Source organism: Balaenoptera physalus (genome assembly GCF_965194825.1).
Source record: "Balaenoptera physalus genome assembly, chromosome: 10".
In the NCBI taxonomy this organism is placed as follows: domain Eukaryota; kingdom Metazoa; phylum Chordata; class Mammalia; order Artiodactyla; family Balaenopteridae; genus Balaenoptera; species Balaenoptera physalus.
The window spans coordinates 59,304,817-59,321,179 of NC_138889.1; the positions used below are offsets into that span (position 1 = coordinate 59,304,817).

Consider the following 16,363-nt stretch of genomic DNA (forward strand, 5'->3'; position numbering starts at 1 on the left):
GAAAACAATTTCTGCCCCTGTGTGGTTTCTTTCTTCAACAGTTGCTTGGGTCTAGGCATTAAAAAGGGGATAGTTGGGTTCATCCACCATTGGATTCATTTTAGATTTGGTGCAAAGAGAAAAGGGAACAGGTTTGGGGTATTAGCAAGGGTGTTATTGAAATGATGGACTGTGGATCAGGAGGAAAGCAAAGAAAGAAGAAAGCTTATGGACTGGGAGGAAGTAGAGAGATCAACTGATGGAAAGTCCCTGTGAGGTCAGAGAACCATTGACTAGGGGACTGACCGCACAGACAAACGGGAAGGAAGGTGTTGGAGAGTTGGGGTTTAAATCAGTGCTTTGAAGGTGGAGCCATAGTGGGCGGTTGCAAGGTCTGAGGTAAGACTGTGGGAATGAAGGCTGGAGGGGGTGGAGAAAGGGAGTGGAGACAACAGTGGGAAGGACTGAGGGGCCCGGGGTGGATCGTCATCTCCATGGTCCTGGAAATCACCCAGGATCACCCCAGGGCTGGAGAGCACGATTGCAATCCTGATAGCAGAGTTGTCTGTGAATAATGGAGGATGGGTGGGAGATTAGAACAGGGGTTGGCAAACTTTTCTCTAAAGGGAAGATGGTAAACATTTTAGGTTTTACAGCCCGGGTCCTTTAGGGCCTCTGTTGCAACTACTCAACTCTGCCTTTAGGGCAAAAGCAGCCACAGGCAAAACGCAAATGAATGGGCTGGCTGTGTTCCAATAAAACTTTATTTACAAAAACAGGCAGCAAGCTAGGATTTGGCTCATGGATCATGGATTGATAACCCCTGGATTCAAGGATAACAGCAGTGAACTGGGGAAGAGAGAGATTGTCTAGTTTTTCTTAAAGACTGTTACGTATAGCTGGTGGTACTTGAGATAATTTTAGGTGATTAATGAAAAAGCTTTACAAACTTTAATTATGGAAAAATTTAAAACATACACACAATTAGATAGAATAGGGTAATGAACTTCTATGTACTGATCACCCAACTTCAACAATTATGAATAAACATCCAGTCACCTCCACCTCCAGCAGGAAGCCTTCGCTCATCCCCACATTTTGGCCACAGCGTTGACCTCCCCAGGGTCCTTTGAGCTCCGGGAAAGCAGGGGCTGAGGCTGGTCTATATGGGTGCGCAGCCTCCACCTGGGCCTAGCTCATTTTAGGGGGCATCTAGGTGGCTGGACTGAATCACCAAGAGGAGGGAAAGCAACCATTGTCTTCTGAGCACCAACTCTGGTTTGAGAGCTCTCCCATGTGTCATTTCTCTGTGAGCAAGGGGATATTATTCTCATTTTACAGACAAGGAAATGGACACACAGAGAGGTTGAGTGTCTTACCCAAAGTCACACAGCATTAAGTGGAAGTGGGCTGGGAACCTACATTTATCTGGCCCCAACACACTGTAATCCTTGTCAATCCATACCCAGAGAGGAAGACTTTGCCATACTTTTGTTTTTGAAAGGGAAGTAGCAGCCCTGGCCCTGACTTACAGGTTGTGAGGGTTAGGAGTTAATCGTCTTAACAACTTTATGAGGTAAACATTGATATCAGCTCTCAAGATATTGTATATCAGCTGAGACACAGACAGGTGAAGCGGCTTGCCCAAGGTCCCACAGAGGTGGCTGGGATTTGAACCCAGGAGTGTGGCTAGACAGCCCCCAGGCTTAGCTATTCTGTTCTCACTAGTTGGAACCCACTCGGAGCTTGCCTGCTGGCCCTCCAAGCGTGCTGGGGAAAGCTGCCCTGGGCCTGAGGTCCCCCTGGTCCTCTCCAGTCCACCTCCGCCTATCCCCTGCCCAGCCTACCACCCATCCAGCTGCCCCAGCAAAGGAGTCTTGGAGGGGTTATTTGCGGCCACCCCCTCCCCCAACAGGAGCGGGGAAGCAGGAGGGCCTAGGCGGTGCTGCTGTCTCCCCTGGCTCTGCCGAGAGCCCCCCAGCCGACCTGGGGTGAGAGCCCCTGGCCCAGGCCTGCCTAGCCCCAGGTGGGCCTCACCAGTTCATCCTGCTCGCAAAGCCAACAGACCGTGGCATCTACAGACCGTGACCTCCTCGCAGCAGACTGTAGCTCTGTCATCATCGCCAGCTCCAATGCCTCAGTGCGCTTGGTGAGGCCCAGGCCCCAGGCTCAGTCCCCTGCGTCCCTGAGCCCACCCGTGCGAGCCAGAGAGGGGCCATGGGTGGTGAAGGAGGCCTGGAACAGAGAGGCAGGCTGGCGTTCCTGGCTTAGCTGGGCTGCAGCATGGCTGTGTGACCTTGAGCAAGTTACTTGAGCTCTCTGAGCCTCTGTTGCCTCACCCATTCTTTTGCAGTTTCAGTGAACCAAGGTGTGGAAATAGGTTTTGCACAGCCTGTGTGGATGGGAGGGGCTCCCGTTATGTTCATTCGCTCTCGCATGACCCATTTCTCCTGCCCTTTCCTAGTGACCCCTGTGGTCACGTCACATTGAAGAGGAATGCTCTCGGGTGCTTCAAGGACCATTACCCTGGCTTGAGGGCCAGGTCTGCACACTCTCCCACGCAGAGAACCCAGACCATCCCAGGCAGGCGGGGGCCTTGGGGATCCCTCCTCCAGCCCCTGCCCGCGCAGTGGAGGTACAGGGGCCTGGTCAGGAAGCTACCAGCCTAGGTCAGGGAGAAGCAAGTGCAGGAAAGCGTGTGTGCTGCAGGGAGAGAAGCTGGGGACATGCTGTCGGGCAAGCACAGCTTTGGAGTCAGACAGACCTCAGGTCAGATTTTGGCTTGGAGGTATGGGGTGCAGGGGGGCTATACAGCTAGGCAGGCTGGCTCTGTACCACTCTGCAGGCCATCCTTTGCATTACTGTAGTCTGGGATTTGTATATTTCTCTTTTTTTTTAATTAAAAAAATTTTTTAAAATTTTTATTTATTTATTCATTTCTTTTCTGGCTGCGTTGGGTCTTCGTTGCTGTGCACGGGCTTTCTCTGGTTGTGGCGAGCGGGGGCTACTCTTTGTTGTGGTGCGTGGGCTTCTCATTGCAGTGGCTTCTCTTGTTGTGGAGCACAGGCTCTAGGCATGCAGGCTTCAGTAGTTGTGGCTCATGGGCTCTAGAGCGCAGGCTCAGTAGTTGTGGCGCATGGGCTCTAGAACGCAGGCTCAGTAGTTGTGGTGCACTGGCTTAGTTGCTCCGCGGCATGTGGGATCTTCCCAGACCAGGGATCAAGCCTTTGTCTCCTGCATTGACAGGAGGATTCTTAACCACTGCGCCACCAGGGAAGCCCCAGGGATTTGTATATTTATTAATATGCTTTTCTGCTTTGAGGAAAAGACACCTTTCATACATGTGTGAAGGTGCCAGCTCTCCTTTCGTCATTATCTCTTCCTGCATCTCCTGCACTTGCGCGGGACTGCTCTGAGGTAGGGACTGGGTCTGATCATCTCTGTCCAGAGCCTAGTACAGAAAGGACCCTTGCCAAGCATTTGCCAAGTGACTGAGTGACACCCCTGTGCTGCCACCACCCCTCCCCCCACGTGCCTTGCAGCTGAGGACCTTTGTTAGGGCCTGAACTCAAAAAAGAGGGCCCTCAAGCCCCAGACTGATGGGGGGACATCAGAAATGGCTAGGTGAGAGAGTGCAGTGGGTCAGGAAGGTTAGTCCCCCCAGGCCAAAGTCCACAGCGTGAGGCACCCCGCCAGGGCCATGTACAATTGTTCAGGTTGTGCACTGCACAGAGAACTGAGGGGCTGGGGGCTACAGTCCATACCATGCTCCTGCACCCCGGTGTGAGGCTGCACTGTCAGGGGAAAGAGAAGATTGTCCTAATTTGCACTGAGGCACCACTACATGGGGCAGCAGCAGCCCTGCCCTTGCCCTTTGTCCAGACTCAGACCTCTCTTCAGAGCCTCCCAGGCCTCCCAGTCACTCTCTTGAGTCTGGGTTCAGCAAATTGGAACAGGGCTGCAGACTTGAGGGATGGGAAGAGCCACTGTGAGGCAGATATGTGACACAACAATATGGCAAGGGTAGTGACCGTGGCCTCTGTGGTCAGATAGATCCAGTTCAAGGCCCACCCAGCTTTGCTGCCTGCCAGTTGAATGATCTTGAGAAAGTCGCTTAACCTCTCTGAGCCTCAGTTTATTCTTTTTTCATCACAGCACTTTTAAATGGAAGTGTCATTGACAGAGAATAAAGTACACTGATTTTAAGTGTACATCTCCAGATGTATATACCTGTGTAACCACCACCTGAATTAAGATACAGATTTTTATCCCCCTAGAAGGTTTCCTTGTTGAGTCTCAGTTTCTTCATCTGCAAAATGGGGAAACAATAGCTCCATAGAATGTTACAAAGACAAAATGAGATGAAGCTTGTCAGGCATTTAGCATGGTGCCTGGTACACAGAGTGTTCTCAGTCCTTGGTGGGCTGTTATTATTTCCCTCTCCCATTCAGACACTTAGCAATTTCTGCCTCATCTGAGTTCACCACAGGCCTGCACTTTACGCCTGGGGAACCTGAGGCTTGATGAGGCACGAGCCCTGGCTTTGCTATGTGACTTTAGGAAAATCACCTCCCTTCTCTGGGCCAATGAAGGAATCAAGTTAGAAGCTCCCTGGGTCTCATCTGATCTTTTGGAGTCCGTGTTTAGGTTCTGTGGTCTGAAGCGGGGAGCCCTTGAGTGTTTCCACTCAGTCAGTGGGGGTCTGGGCCTGGCCTCTGCATGGGTTGTGTGTGTTGGGGTATGGGAGGCTGGGTTTGGCTGGCAGTCAGCTGGGCCAGGCCCTGGGGATGCACACACGGAGTTCTATCTCTGCATGAACTTTCAGTCCCAAATTACCCACAAGGCGCTTTTAGGAATCTGTTTACCTCCCCTGCGGCCCCCGACCCATTTCACATTTGTCAGGGAGAAACTGGAGGAACCAGATCTGCCCTTCCTCACCTCAGCCACTCCTGGGACATTCTTGGGTCAGAACAGAGTGACGGTGACAACAGAGAGAAGAATAAATCCTGCAAGACAGAGCTCCACTTTTCCTCCGTTTGATACAAAGCGGTGCATTCCAGGCCCTTCTCCCTACAGCTGAGGGGAGCTCGAGGCTGGAGACGAGAGAAGAGAGCAGAAATCTAGATTTTGATAAAAAGAACTTGCTCCCCCGGGGATGGGAAAGCTCAGCCTCAGTCCCGCTATCCAGGCAACTCCGTCCTGGATTTATTGCCCACTGGCTGGCCCGGAGTCTGACATTCTAGCCGCCATCCACTGGGCTGTCTCGTACATCAGGACCAGGCAGGGAGTGAAGCCAAGAAGGAGCCGGGAGGCCTGGGGCAGGAAGGCGGCTTTGCAGGGCGTGAGCCCCCATCACTGGAGGGTTCAGGCGGAGATGAGAGGCCCACTGGACAAAGAAGTTTTATGGAGACCCGGCCAGGCTCAAGGCCAGACAGACGAGAGTTTGAATTTTGGCTCCCTCTTCTATTAGTTGGTTGATTCTGGACAAGTGGGCTGTTACCAGAGTCTCAGCTTCCTCAACTGTGATGTAAGGATGGTCACACCCATCTCCCAAGATGGCTAGGGGAGTGAAAGTGGCGGTATCTGTTAAATGCCCAGCCAGAGGCATAAAAATAGGATCCAGAGAAGTACTGGGGGAGTGGGCTTTGTTGTTTTGCTATCTGTATTCATTTTCTATGGTTCCTGTAACAAAATAGCACAAATTTAGTGGCTTAGAACAACACAAATTGATCTTACAATGGTGTAGGCCAGACATCCAAAACAGGTCTCACTGAGCTAAAAGCAAGTTGTCTTCAAGGCTGCATTCCTTTCTGGGGGCTCTGGGGAGAATCCACTCTCCAGCTTCTAGAAACTGCCTGCATTCCTTGGCTCATGGTACCTTCTCTCTTCAAAGCCAGCAGTGGCTGATTGCGTTTCCTCACGTCCCATTGCCCTGACACTGACTCTTCTTCTGCCTCCCTCTTCCACTTTCAGGGACTTTTGCAATTACAGTGGGCTCATCCGGGTAATCCAGGATAACCTCCCTATTTAAGATCAGCTGATTCACAACCCTAATTCCATCTACAATCTTAGTTCCCTTTGTTATGTAATATAACATATTCACAGGTTCAGAGGGTTAGGATGTGGACCCCTTTGGGGACCATTATTCTGCCTATTGCTCCGTCCAAGTAACTGTTTGCTCCATCAGGACAGGGAGACTATGCTATTCCTGCTCATCAGGAACTGATTGATGCTGTGGACTAGTGGCCCTGTGTGCTGTTTCCTTTCTTTCCTCTTTCAAATAGGAGTTGTGATTGCAGTTACTCTATTCTCTCTTGGCCATTGTGGAGTAATGGCATGTTGGGGAGATTATCATTCAGGCCCCAGTTTACAGGACCTTGAGAACACATGTAATTCTGAAGTGAAAGAATGTAAGTCACCTGGAGATTTGGAACTCAGTAAGTATGTGAGTCTTTGATTTGTCTTCCATTTGGGGGAGAGGAGGAGACGGGAAGGTATTTTGTACATGAATAAGGGCGTGTGTGGATGTTAGTCCATCAAAGCGGTGAACTGTGAGGGGCAGTTATTCTTTTTGCCAGCAACATCCTTTCCCCTTTTATTCTGGTAACAACACTCTGATTTTGCTTTAGGGTAATCATTCCTCTCATCCACTCTCCTCCACCCTCCAACTCTAGAGACTCAGGCCTGACCGATCAGAGCACCACACATTCCTGACCACAAGGTCTTGTTCAGGGATGGACACGTGACCTCAGAACCAAAAAGGTGAAATATTGGAATACTTGCTGGGACTACTGAGAAAGGAGTACTCTTTTTTTTACAGCTGGATCTGAACCTGGAAGATAACTCCACAGTTATCTTTTCTCCACATAGAGCCTAAGAATGAAGCCAGCATGGAAACCAGGAGAATCTAGAGATGGGGCAAGCAGGTCTTGGGGACAGAATTTGATCCCTTGGAAAAAGCCATGCCTGAAATTCTGATACCCTTGGATTTTTTGGTGACATGGGTCAAGACGTTTTTTTTTCTTTAATTTTTGCTTAAGCCAATTTTTGGGCAATGGGACTGTTATATGGCAATGGGATTGTGATTATAAATAATATCCTTACAGTACTCTCCCATTTACAAAGAACTTTTATATCCATGATTCTATGTAATAATCACGCTAAGCTCATAACATAAAGATTATGCACCCTATTTTATAGGTAAGAAAACTGAGCCTGATTTGATTTGATTTGTTCATGGTTGCACATTATTTACATGCCAGAGACAGATTTCCTAAGATGAAAACTTATGCTTTTTCTCCCCTTCCCAGAAGGTGAAGAGTCAGAAAAAGTGGAATTTGAACTGGCCCTTGAAGAATGGGTACGATTCCAATAGAAGAAGTTGGGAAGGATATTTTAGGGGGGAAAGTAACACATGAGAAAAAGCCTGGAGGTGGGAGGGGCAGGTGTGGTGGAGAGTGACGGGCGACCTAGGGCCCACTAAGGACAGGCGCAGAGGTTGAGGCAGGGCACCACGGGTGGAAATTAGGCCCCTGATGTCTGAGAAGATGGGGTTTGGAAGAGGCAGGAGGGTCTGTCTTGACTCCCCTAGATCACACACTGTGGAGTGATGCCACTTTGCTCAGGTTCCAGAGGTGACCCCGCTGTTTCAGATCTGGGAAGGGCTCTGTTATCATCCTACCTCAAAGTTGACAGCCCTGGACTTGCATTTTGGCCCTTCTGCTTCTAAAATATGTGACATTGGGCAACTCACTTCACCTCCCTGAACTTTGGTGTCCCATCTGCAAGTTACAGAGTGCAATGAGGATTCGCAATAATGAGAGTAAAGCACGAAGCTTGCCAGGGTAGGTACCCTAAGGATGGTAGCTATTATTATTATTATCCTCAACATCATCATTAATATTGTTATTACATGTCTGAACCCATTCCTCCTTCCATTCTTTCTCCCCGTGCAGACAACAGACCCGCAGACTGATTCCTCTCCCTGGTGCCTTTAGGGCCTGGATTTCTGTTTCCCTACAGCTTTGGGTTTGTCTGATTCTTACCCTGCGTAAGGAAATATTCAGTCCTTTGACTCAGGGACATTGTAACTCTTACCACAATTGTGATTCATTACTTATCCTTTTGTGTTTGTCTCTCCTGTTCTGCTTGTTCCTCACAGGGTGGGCCTGTGTCTGCCTTGGTCAGCGTCTTGCTTAGTGCCTGTTGTATAAAAGAGCTCCCTAAATATTTGCTGAAAGAGAGACTGAATGAATGACCGGTGATTGAACTCTCAGAGTGAACAGACAGCAGTACCCGGGGTCATGGGCAAGGCCCCCAGACTCTGAGCTCCCCGGGAGGAACCACCGACCACTCGTAAAGGGATGGTGGAGTGAGGTGAGCTTCTCCTGGCAGCTCTCTGAAGTAGGTAGGATTTATCCCCATTTTAGAGTTGAATAAACTGAGGTTTACAGAGGCTTGCTCAAGATCAGCCTTCCTGTAAGTGGGGGGCTGAGCTTGACCCAAGATCTGTGACTGGGGCCTGTCTCTCAAAGCCCATCTAATGCTAATTTCAGTGCCCACAAATCTACATGTTTATTTTCATCCGAACGTTTTATTTATTTCACTGATGATTTTTGTTTGCAATAGAACTTTTTGTTCTCCAAAATGATATTGGGCAGACCTAGAAAAAGGGGCAGTCAGTCCTGAAGCGTTTTTCAGAGCCAATGCTGGAAAATGGAGGACGATACGAGGTGCCAGCCCCTGCTATTGTTCTCAGAGACCCTAATGGCAGTCATTACACGAGCAAGCTGCTAACCTGTGAGCAAATGCATCAACTTAACAAACAATCAAGTGATTCCCGATCCGTGTGGGATATTAGCCGAGCGCTGGATATTGGCCAGCTGAGTTGCACAACACTCTCCCTGGAGGGGAGTTGCTGGATGGGAGGGATTTTCCAGCTCGTGACTTGGATGAACCCAGAGCTATTTCCCTATTGAGGAGCCCCAGCCTGAGAGGCACCAGCAGCCTCGGCTGAGGATGGCTGGGACATAGTGGGGAGCGGGCCGGCCCAGTCCGTCCAGGCCTGGCCTGCTGGTGTGGCCCTCAGAAGTCTTAGTGGGGTTTAGGCTTACACACCAGCCCCTTGGAAACCCAGCAGCTGGGGCTGGTAGGGGGCTGGTTTCCGGGGAAACAGGGCACCCTCTGCCCAGCAGGGAGAGGGGGCCGGAGCCTGAAGAGAGGCCAGAGCAGCAACGGAGGAGACGCCGGCCCTTGGAGCTGAAGGGCCCCGGGTGGCGGAGGGGGGCCGTGTGGGAAGAGGGCAGGAAGGGGGATTTGGCACAGGCCGCTGCTGCCTGGTCTCAATTTACTTGTGAGGAGCCTCCTAATAGCCGGGTGAGAGCCGTGCACGCTTCCCTGAGAGCCTGCTAAGTGTTTATGGAATGATTTGTGACGAGAAGTTTCTTTGGAAGCAGCTTGGGGAAGGTATGTTATTAAGAGCTTTCTCTCCAAGTTCCCCTTGGCCAGCTTCCCCCCGGGCCCCTGGGGTCTGGGCAGCCCATGGTCACAGCAGCTGTTTGCTATTTTGCGGGCCACGGAGCTGGGGGAAGACAGAGACGCGGGGCAATTTCCTTCTCCCCCAGGTGGTGTCATGCAGCAGAGGAGAGCTGGGCCAGAGCCGGGAGCCCGGCTCCAAGGGAGGCACCCCGGCCTCAGGAAAGTGTGGGGTCTGTCACAGGGACCAAGGAGGAGGAAGGTCACAGGCCCAGAGGCAGCCGGGATGTTGTGGATGACAGGGACTGAGAAGTGGCCGTTAGCCACCGACAGCATGGAGGTCGCTGGGGAGGGACATAGACAAGCCAAAAAGATGGCGAGGGGCCAATGACCCAGTGAGGTGTTTGCCTTCCCCACTGACTGGGGGCGGGGCGTGAGGTGTCCCTGGCATTAGGACTGTCTGGCTTCTCTTGATTTCCACGTGGTCAGTGGACATCAGGGCTGGCCCAGAGTGGTGGGCCCTCACCCAGCTACCCAGCCCTGTCAGACAAGGGCACAGTGAGGGCACTGGGCCAACCCTGGAAGTTAATATCACTGTGACTCTTGGTCTGGGAAGCCCAGGACTACCTCCTAACTATCCCATCAGCGGAAATCCACACAATCTGGTCTCCACAGAACAGCCTCCTTACCTCAGGGGCTGGCAGCCAGCTACACAGGTCCACTAGGAAAGACCAGTGACTGGTCATTTCTGATTCTGTGAGGCCCCTGCCAGGGCATGTGGGCCCATCATGAGCTTTATCCCAGTTGATCTGCACAGCAGCCCTGAGGTGGGAGAAGGGGAAATCAGACTTTTTACCTCCCCAATTTATAGCGGAAAAAAACTGAAGCCTGTGCTCCACAACAAGAGAAGCCACGACAATGAGAAGCCCGCGCACCGCGATGAAGAGTAGCCCCTGCTCGCTGCAACTAGAGAAAGCCTGCACACAGAAGTGAAGACCCAACACAGCCAAAAATAAATAAATAAATTTATTTTTAAAAAAACAAAAAACTGAGCTTCCCTGGTGGCGCAGTGGTTGAGAATCTGCCTGCCAATGCAGGGGACACGGGTTCGAGCCCTGGTCTGGGAAGATCCCACATGCCGCGGAGCAACTAGGCCCGTGAGCCACAACTACTGAGCCTGCGCGTCTGGAGCCTGTGCTCCGCAGCAAGAGAGGCCGCGACAGTGAGAGGCCCACGCACCGCGATGAAGAGTGGCCCCCGCTTGCCGCAACTAGAGAAAGCCCTCGCACAGAAACGAAGACCCAACACAGCCAAAAATAAATAAATAAATAAATAAATTAATTAAAAAATAAAAAAAATAAAAAAAAACACTGAAGCCCAGAGACTGTGATCACTCTGCTGAGGTCACACAGTGAGTACCTGCCCAGGTAGGGTTCATACTCAGGTGTTAAGACCAAAGCTAGTGCTCTTGCCTGTAAACTACACTCACCAAAGACACTCACCTCTGTCATCTCGTTTGGCACACCATGCTGTCATTTTCTGTGATGTCTCTCTGTGTGTCTGTCTCCCCGCTTACCTGGAAGATCCCTGAGGTTAGGGGTCAGGTTGGCTTCATCCTGGATCCTTATGTCTCAGTACTGGGCCTGGCACTGAGGAGATGGATGGATGGATGGATGGATAAACTCTAGTAACAATTTGGAAGATAGTACATGATCAAATTAACAAAACTAGTGTGGTAGGGGTCTTGGAGAGTGGCCTGCTGGGGTGAAGGGGTATGTGTTTGGGACACTGGATCTCAACAGATGCCAAGTACGAAACCAAGGGACTGTACTGGAAATCTGTGGAGTGATTTTTCGATGTCACAGTGATTGGGGATCTCCACTGACATTTTGCAAATGAGGACATTGGAAAGTCTTGTGGGACATTTGTGTGAATGAAAATCCTGTTTGTAATCACCTGTGCCTCAAACCTGCCTCTATTCTATGTATAAGCACAAAGTATTTTTTGCATGATTCTAATACACCCTGAATTTTCCAGAAATACAATTACCTTGTAAATAGAGGGAAGACTGTCCTTTGTTCAAAACATTGTTAAGACTGGTTCACCATTCACCATTTCGGAAAAATTACATCACTGATGGCAGTACTTCTCATGATGTTTGAGTGACCTGGCACGTCTGTAGGCACAGCAGTTTCAATCACAGTGAGCCCACAGTTAGATCCTTCTGTTATGTCTTCTTAGAGTAGCCAGCCCTGGCCAAGAAAATTAGTGAAATATGTATTTTTATTATAAATTACTTTCCATTTATTTCATTTCACTTTTATTCAGTGGTGTGCTGGAGCCAAGTCACACAAGAGCAGATGGGGTGTGTTTCTTTCTAACTCTGCATTCAGTGTCATCATGCTGGTAGTCTGAAATCAGCCACTGTGGAAGTATTCACACCATGGAAATTGGCAAAAGATACAGGCCTACCTTGGAGACGTTGTGGGTTCGGTTCCAGACCACCACAATAAAGCAAATATCGCAATAAAGCAAGTCACACGAATTTTTTGGTTTCCCTGTGCATATAAAAGTTATGTTTACACTATACTGTAGTCTAAGTGTGCAATAGCACTATGTCTACAAAAACAATGTACGTACCTTAATTAAAAATACTTTTATTGCTAAAAAATGCTAACCAACATCTGAACCTTCAGGGAGTCGTAATCTTTTTGCTGGTGGAGGATTTGAAATATCGCGAGAATTAGCAAAATGTGACGCAGAGACGTGAAGTGAGCAAACGCTGTTGGAAAAATGGCGCCAAGAGATTTGCTCCACGCAGGGCTGCCACAAACCTTCAATTTGTAAAAAACGCAATATTTGTGAAGCGCAATAAAACAAGGTATGCCCGTATAAATCATTTTATTCTTTTCTCTCAGAGATTTGATTGTTAAACATTTATCAGCCCACCACTGGTTACGCTGGCTTTTTCATTGTGTGTGGAGGCAGGCTATGTTATCAGTGAAGACCATTTCATGATACTGTTTCAACATAATAAAGGGGACATTGGGCCCCATGGGATGGAGACCCACAGACGGAGGGAAATGTGCCTGTGGATGGTTGTCAGTAAGGACCTCCTGCCCCGGCAAGTGAGAAACAGGCTCCTGAAGAAGCCGGGGAGCTTTGAATACTTGTGAGGAGGACTTGAGGGGGTGTCAGACAACCATAGAAGGTTCTTCTCTCCCCACCTGCTCCAGGGAGACAGGAGCCAGACCATAGGCAGCCCCTGCTTCCTCCCTCTGACAAATTCAGCAATTTGGCATGACAGACGCTGGGGCTGCTGTGTTGTGCTGGGCTATTTTGTTCATTGCAGTTTTGACAGATAGAACTGGTCGGAAAAGGAGAGGCCAGGTGACCTTGACAGTGACCAGCCCTTGACTTGCCTTCCTGGGGGTTTGGACCCTTCATGAAGTCCCCCCTGGGGTTGGCCCTAACCTTCCCCCATCCTGTTGCGCTCCAGCCCGCTACTCAGGGCTCCACATTTAATGGTAACAATGCCCAGCTTGTGAGCTCCTACTGTACGCCAAGCCCTGTGCTAAGTGCTTCTCACTCATAACTTCCTGGTATTCTGCCCTCTCCACCTCCCATGAGAGGTCATCGTTTTTCCCCCATTTTTCAGATAAGAAGACCAGCTCAGAGAGGGGACAGGACTTGCCCAAGGTCACCCAGCCAGCAGTTGGTGGACCCAGGACCACAAGCCGTGCTGACTCCCAGCCAGGCTCTTAACACCACACTCAAACTTTCAAAGGGAAGATGGTATCTGTTCAGCTCCTCCCTTTGATGAGGTCCAATGTGTAGGTCAGAGCTGGAAGGGACCGGAGTACTGACCTAATCCTATGATTCTCAACACTTCATAAATCCACCCTCCACCCCAACATATACCAGCTTCTCAAAGAAACTGCTCCCACCGTGAGAGAAACAGAGGCTCTCTTTTTCTAGAAGGGATGTTTCTGCTGGTCTGTTTATCGTGTAGGTAGGGTCGGGCTGAATAATGGTGATTTCAGCGGTGTCCTTGAGAGCCAATGTTATTGCTATGGCTTTAAAACACAAACAGAAAAAGAATCTATTAGTCACAGAGGAGTGTAATAAGCCTGTTGAGTAATCAGCCTGCCAGCCATGGTACCTGCAAACCGCAAGGATGATAAATGAAATACCACAGCCAAATTCTTGGACCCTTGAGGGTGGGTGTGGGGCCTGTGAGCAGGGAGGTCACCGGCCTCGTTCTGGAAACTCTGCTTCCTACTAGTGGGCTGAGGACCCCCTGCTCAATTTCAACTTTCCATTTCATAGATGGGGAAACCAAGGCCTAGGAAGGAGAAATGGTTTTTCACCCAAGGTCACCGTCAAATTCAAGACAGAGACAGGGCTGGGAGCCAGTTCTCACTGGCTGTCCGCAGTCTGGGAGGACAGCAAGTGCTTGTGAGCATGGCTGGGGTCACGTGGGGTGTTCTGTGTCCCTCTCTGACCTGCTTTTCTCTTCCCTCTGACATGCCCTGGCTGACTTCAGAACCCCTTCTCCTCCCCTTTGCAGATAAGGCTGCCAAGGCTTCCAGAGGGACTTGGGGACAGGGTGTGGCTTCCGGAAAGTCCAGACTTGGGGACGAGCTGGAGAGAGACCAGGATTCATGTCTCCTTTCCCCTTCCCCAGGCCTGTCCACTTGTAGCTATGTGGGTGGATCCAGCCACTCTGGGATTTGCCAGATGGGCAGAGACACCAAAGGTTTTCCCCAAATCCAATCAGAAAGGGCCTTCTTAGAAGTAATAAAGACTGGGAAGGAAGTGGCCAGAGCTTTGACTTCTGAGCACTCTAGATACTAGCCACCAGAGTGAGCCAGTCATTTCCCTCACCCAGACCTCTGTTTTCCTCTTCTGTAAAATGGGGAGAGGGAAGGATGCTCATCCAGTCAATGAAACTTTACTGAGCGCCCATCACCAAAGTTCGCACTTACCACGTTCCAGGTGCTGAGCTAATTGCTGTCCATGCCTTCTTGCATTTCAGTCTCACAACCACCTTCAAGCTAGGTTTTATATTTCCTATGTTAATGACAAGGTAACTGGGGCTCAGAGAGTTTTAACAGCTTGTCCTGGATCCCACAACAGATCCAGGACCCATACCCAGGGACCCTTGGGAGGAACCTGTGCCACATTCTGAAGGTACTTTAAGCTGGTGTATGGTGTCAGCTGGCGCGGGAATCTTATATCCAACCGTGGAGATATCAAGTCAGTCCTTAGAGGATACTGCTTCACACTGGGCACAGAACCCAGTCCTGGGGCCCAGCCACTCTGCGTTTGAGAGGAGGGCATCTGACATCACGACATCACTGGTAGGCTGCTAGGGGCCCATCAGTGGAGCTGGAGAGACACAGGGCTCTTTCAGTGTCCACCCCCTCTGGCTGGCTCCCAGAGTAGCAAGTGTGGATGCTGTGAGGGAGCTGAGTTCTAAGAATGACACCAGTTACAAGGTGAGCCACCAGCAAATGAACCAGGTATTTTACAGACATATGCTGATTTGATCCCCCAACAGTCCTGTGAAATAGGGATTATTAGCCTCATATTATGCATGAAGAGACTGAGATCCAGAGAGGTGAAGTGACCAGTTCAAAGTCACCCTGGCCTATGATTTTGACCAGGATCTGTCTGCCCACAGCCCATGGTTTTTCACTGTCCAGCTCCAGTCTATATTTGTTGCAAGATGCTGCACAAGTCACTACAATTCCCTGCATCAAGGGTTCCATGAGATGAGAAAATTCATTCTTGCCCTTGTTAAAAAGTGTTGGAAGATTTCAATGAGATCGTGGGTGGAGATGTGCTTTGAAGTTCTGCCCATGACTGACATTTTGCTATTATGTGATTTCAGGGGCATTGGTGACTCTGTAACCTAAAAGTATCACCTCCTCTGGCCTATCCAGGACTAAAATTCTACCTGAGAGCTGCTTCCCCAGGGTCTGACTTTGTCCCCAGTAAGTCCTCTGGAAGAGCAGGTTGGCTGGGACAGGATTACCCACTATCAGACACTAGGGCCTTTACAACATTGCTATATGGTTGGGTCAAGTTCAGTGGTTTCCAGGAAGGCAGATGGTCTGGGACAGATGAGCAGTTCCTTCAGACCTGGGTGAAGTCCTGTCTTATAAGCTCAGCCCCATCTTCTTGCAGGCAAGAGCACCACTTCCCATGGAGAACAGACCTGGCCAAACGATTCTGTGGCCACAACTGCTTTGGGCCCCAGCAGGTCTGGTGACCCAGGTCTGGGAGTCAGAGAGGTGGGCTCTGGGAGGCCCAGCTGTGTGGCATCTAGACAGACACAAAGCATTTGCAGAAGACTGAGAGCCCCATTGGGTGGCCAGAAGCTGCCTAGAGAGGGTATGGCCAGTACAGAGATCAGAAGCCAATGCGGACCAACCCAGAATGGACAGACAGAGTCAGGTTAGAAGCAGTATATGGGTGGCAGGATGTCACAGTCATTACCTGCAGGATTTTAATTTTTAGAGGTGATTGAGTTTCTGAGGCAATGTCATCTCCAGCAGTGAGCTTCTGGGCCAGGGCAATGTCATCTGGGATGTGGGACTGGGGTATCCTTTCCAAGTGGGGACCTGCTAGCTGATGTGGGCCTCAACATTGCCATGTTTGGTTGAAACCATGACTTATTTGGAGGGTTTGGGCCTCTAGATTATAAATCAATGAACACTCCCAGACTGACAGCAAGAAGACCACAGTCACCAGAATGGTGTACAGCTGCACCTGACAGGTTTTTGTTTTTGGTGGAAGTTTAGGTTCACAGGAGTCCCATATCAGATGAGTAGCTGCCAGGCCTGTGGGACAATCTCTGGTTAGAGGGTCCCAGGGGAGTATGCACCCTTGGTTTGGCTTCCAG

General features: G+C 50.1%; 1 protein-coding gene across 18 annotated transcripts in view; it reads left to right on the forward strand.

Annotated features, from left to right (window-relative positions):
• Positions 1 to 14,970, forward strand: part of THAP12 (THAP domain containing 12) — a 100,766-nt gene extending 85,796 nt beyond the window's left edge. For 4 of the 18 annotated variants that reach the window (XR_014268158.1, XM_082477814.1, XM_082477816.1 and 1 more), the window contains one exon: positions 12,150 to 14,970. Coding sequence is in view for 3 of the 18 variants with exons in the window: in XM_082477818.1 (XP_082333944.1) it covers positions 12,150 to 12,223 (74 nt within the window). In the remaining 15 variants the exon portion in view is untranslated. Of the gene's footprint in view, positions 1 to 6,263; positions 6,417 to 6,608; positions 8,356 to 10,324 lie in introns of all 18 variants that reach the window. The other 14 variants (XR_014268154.1, XR_014268156.1, XR_014268159.1 and 11 more) reach the window with 10 other exon arrangements.
• The last annotated feature ends 1,393 nt before the right edge of the window (positions 14,971 to 16,363 follow it).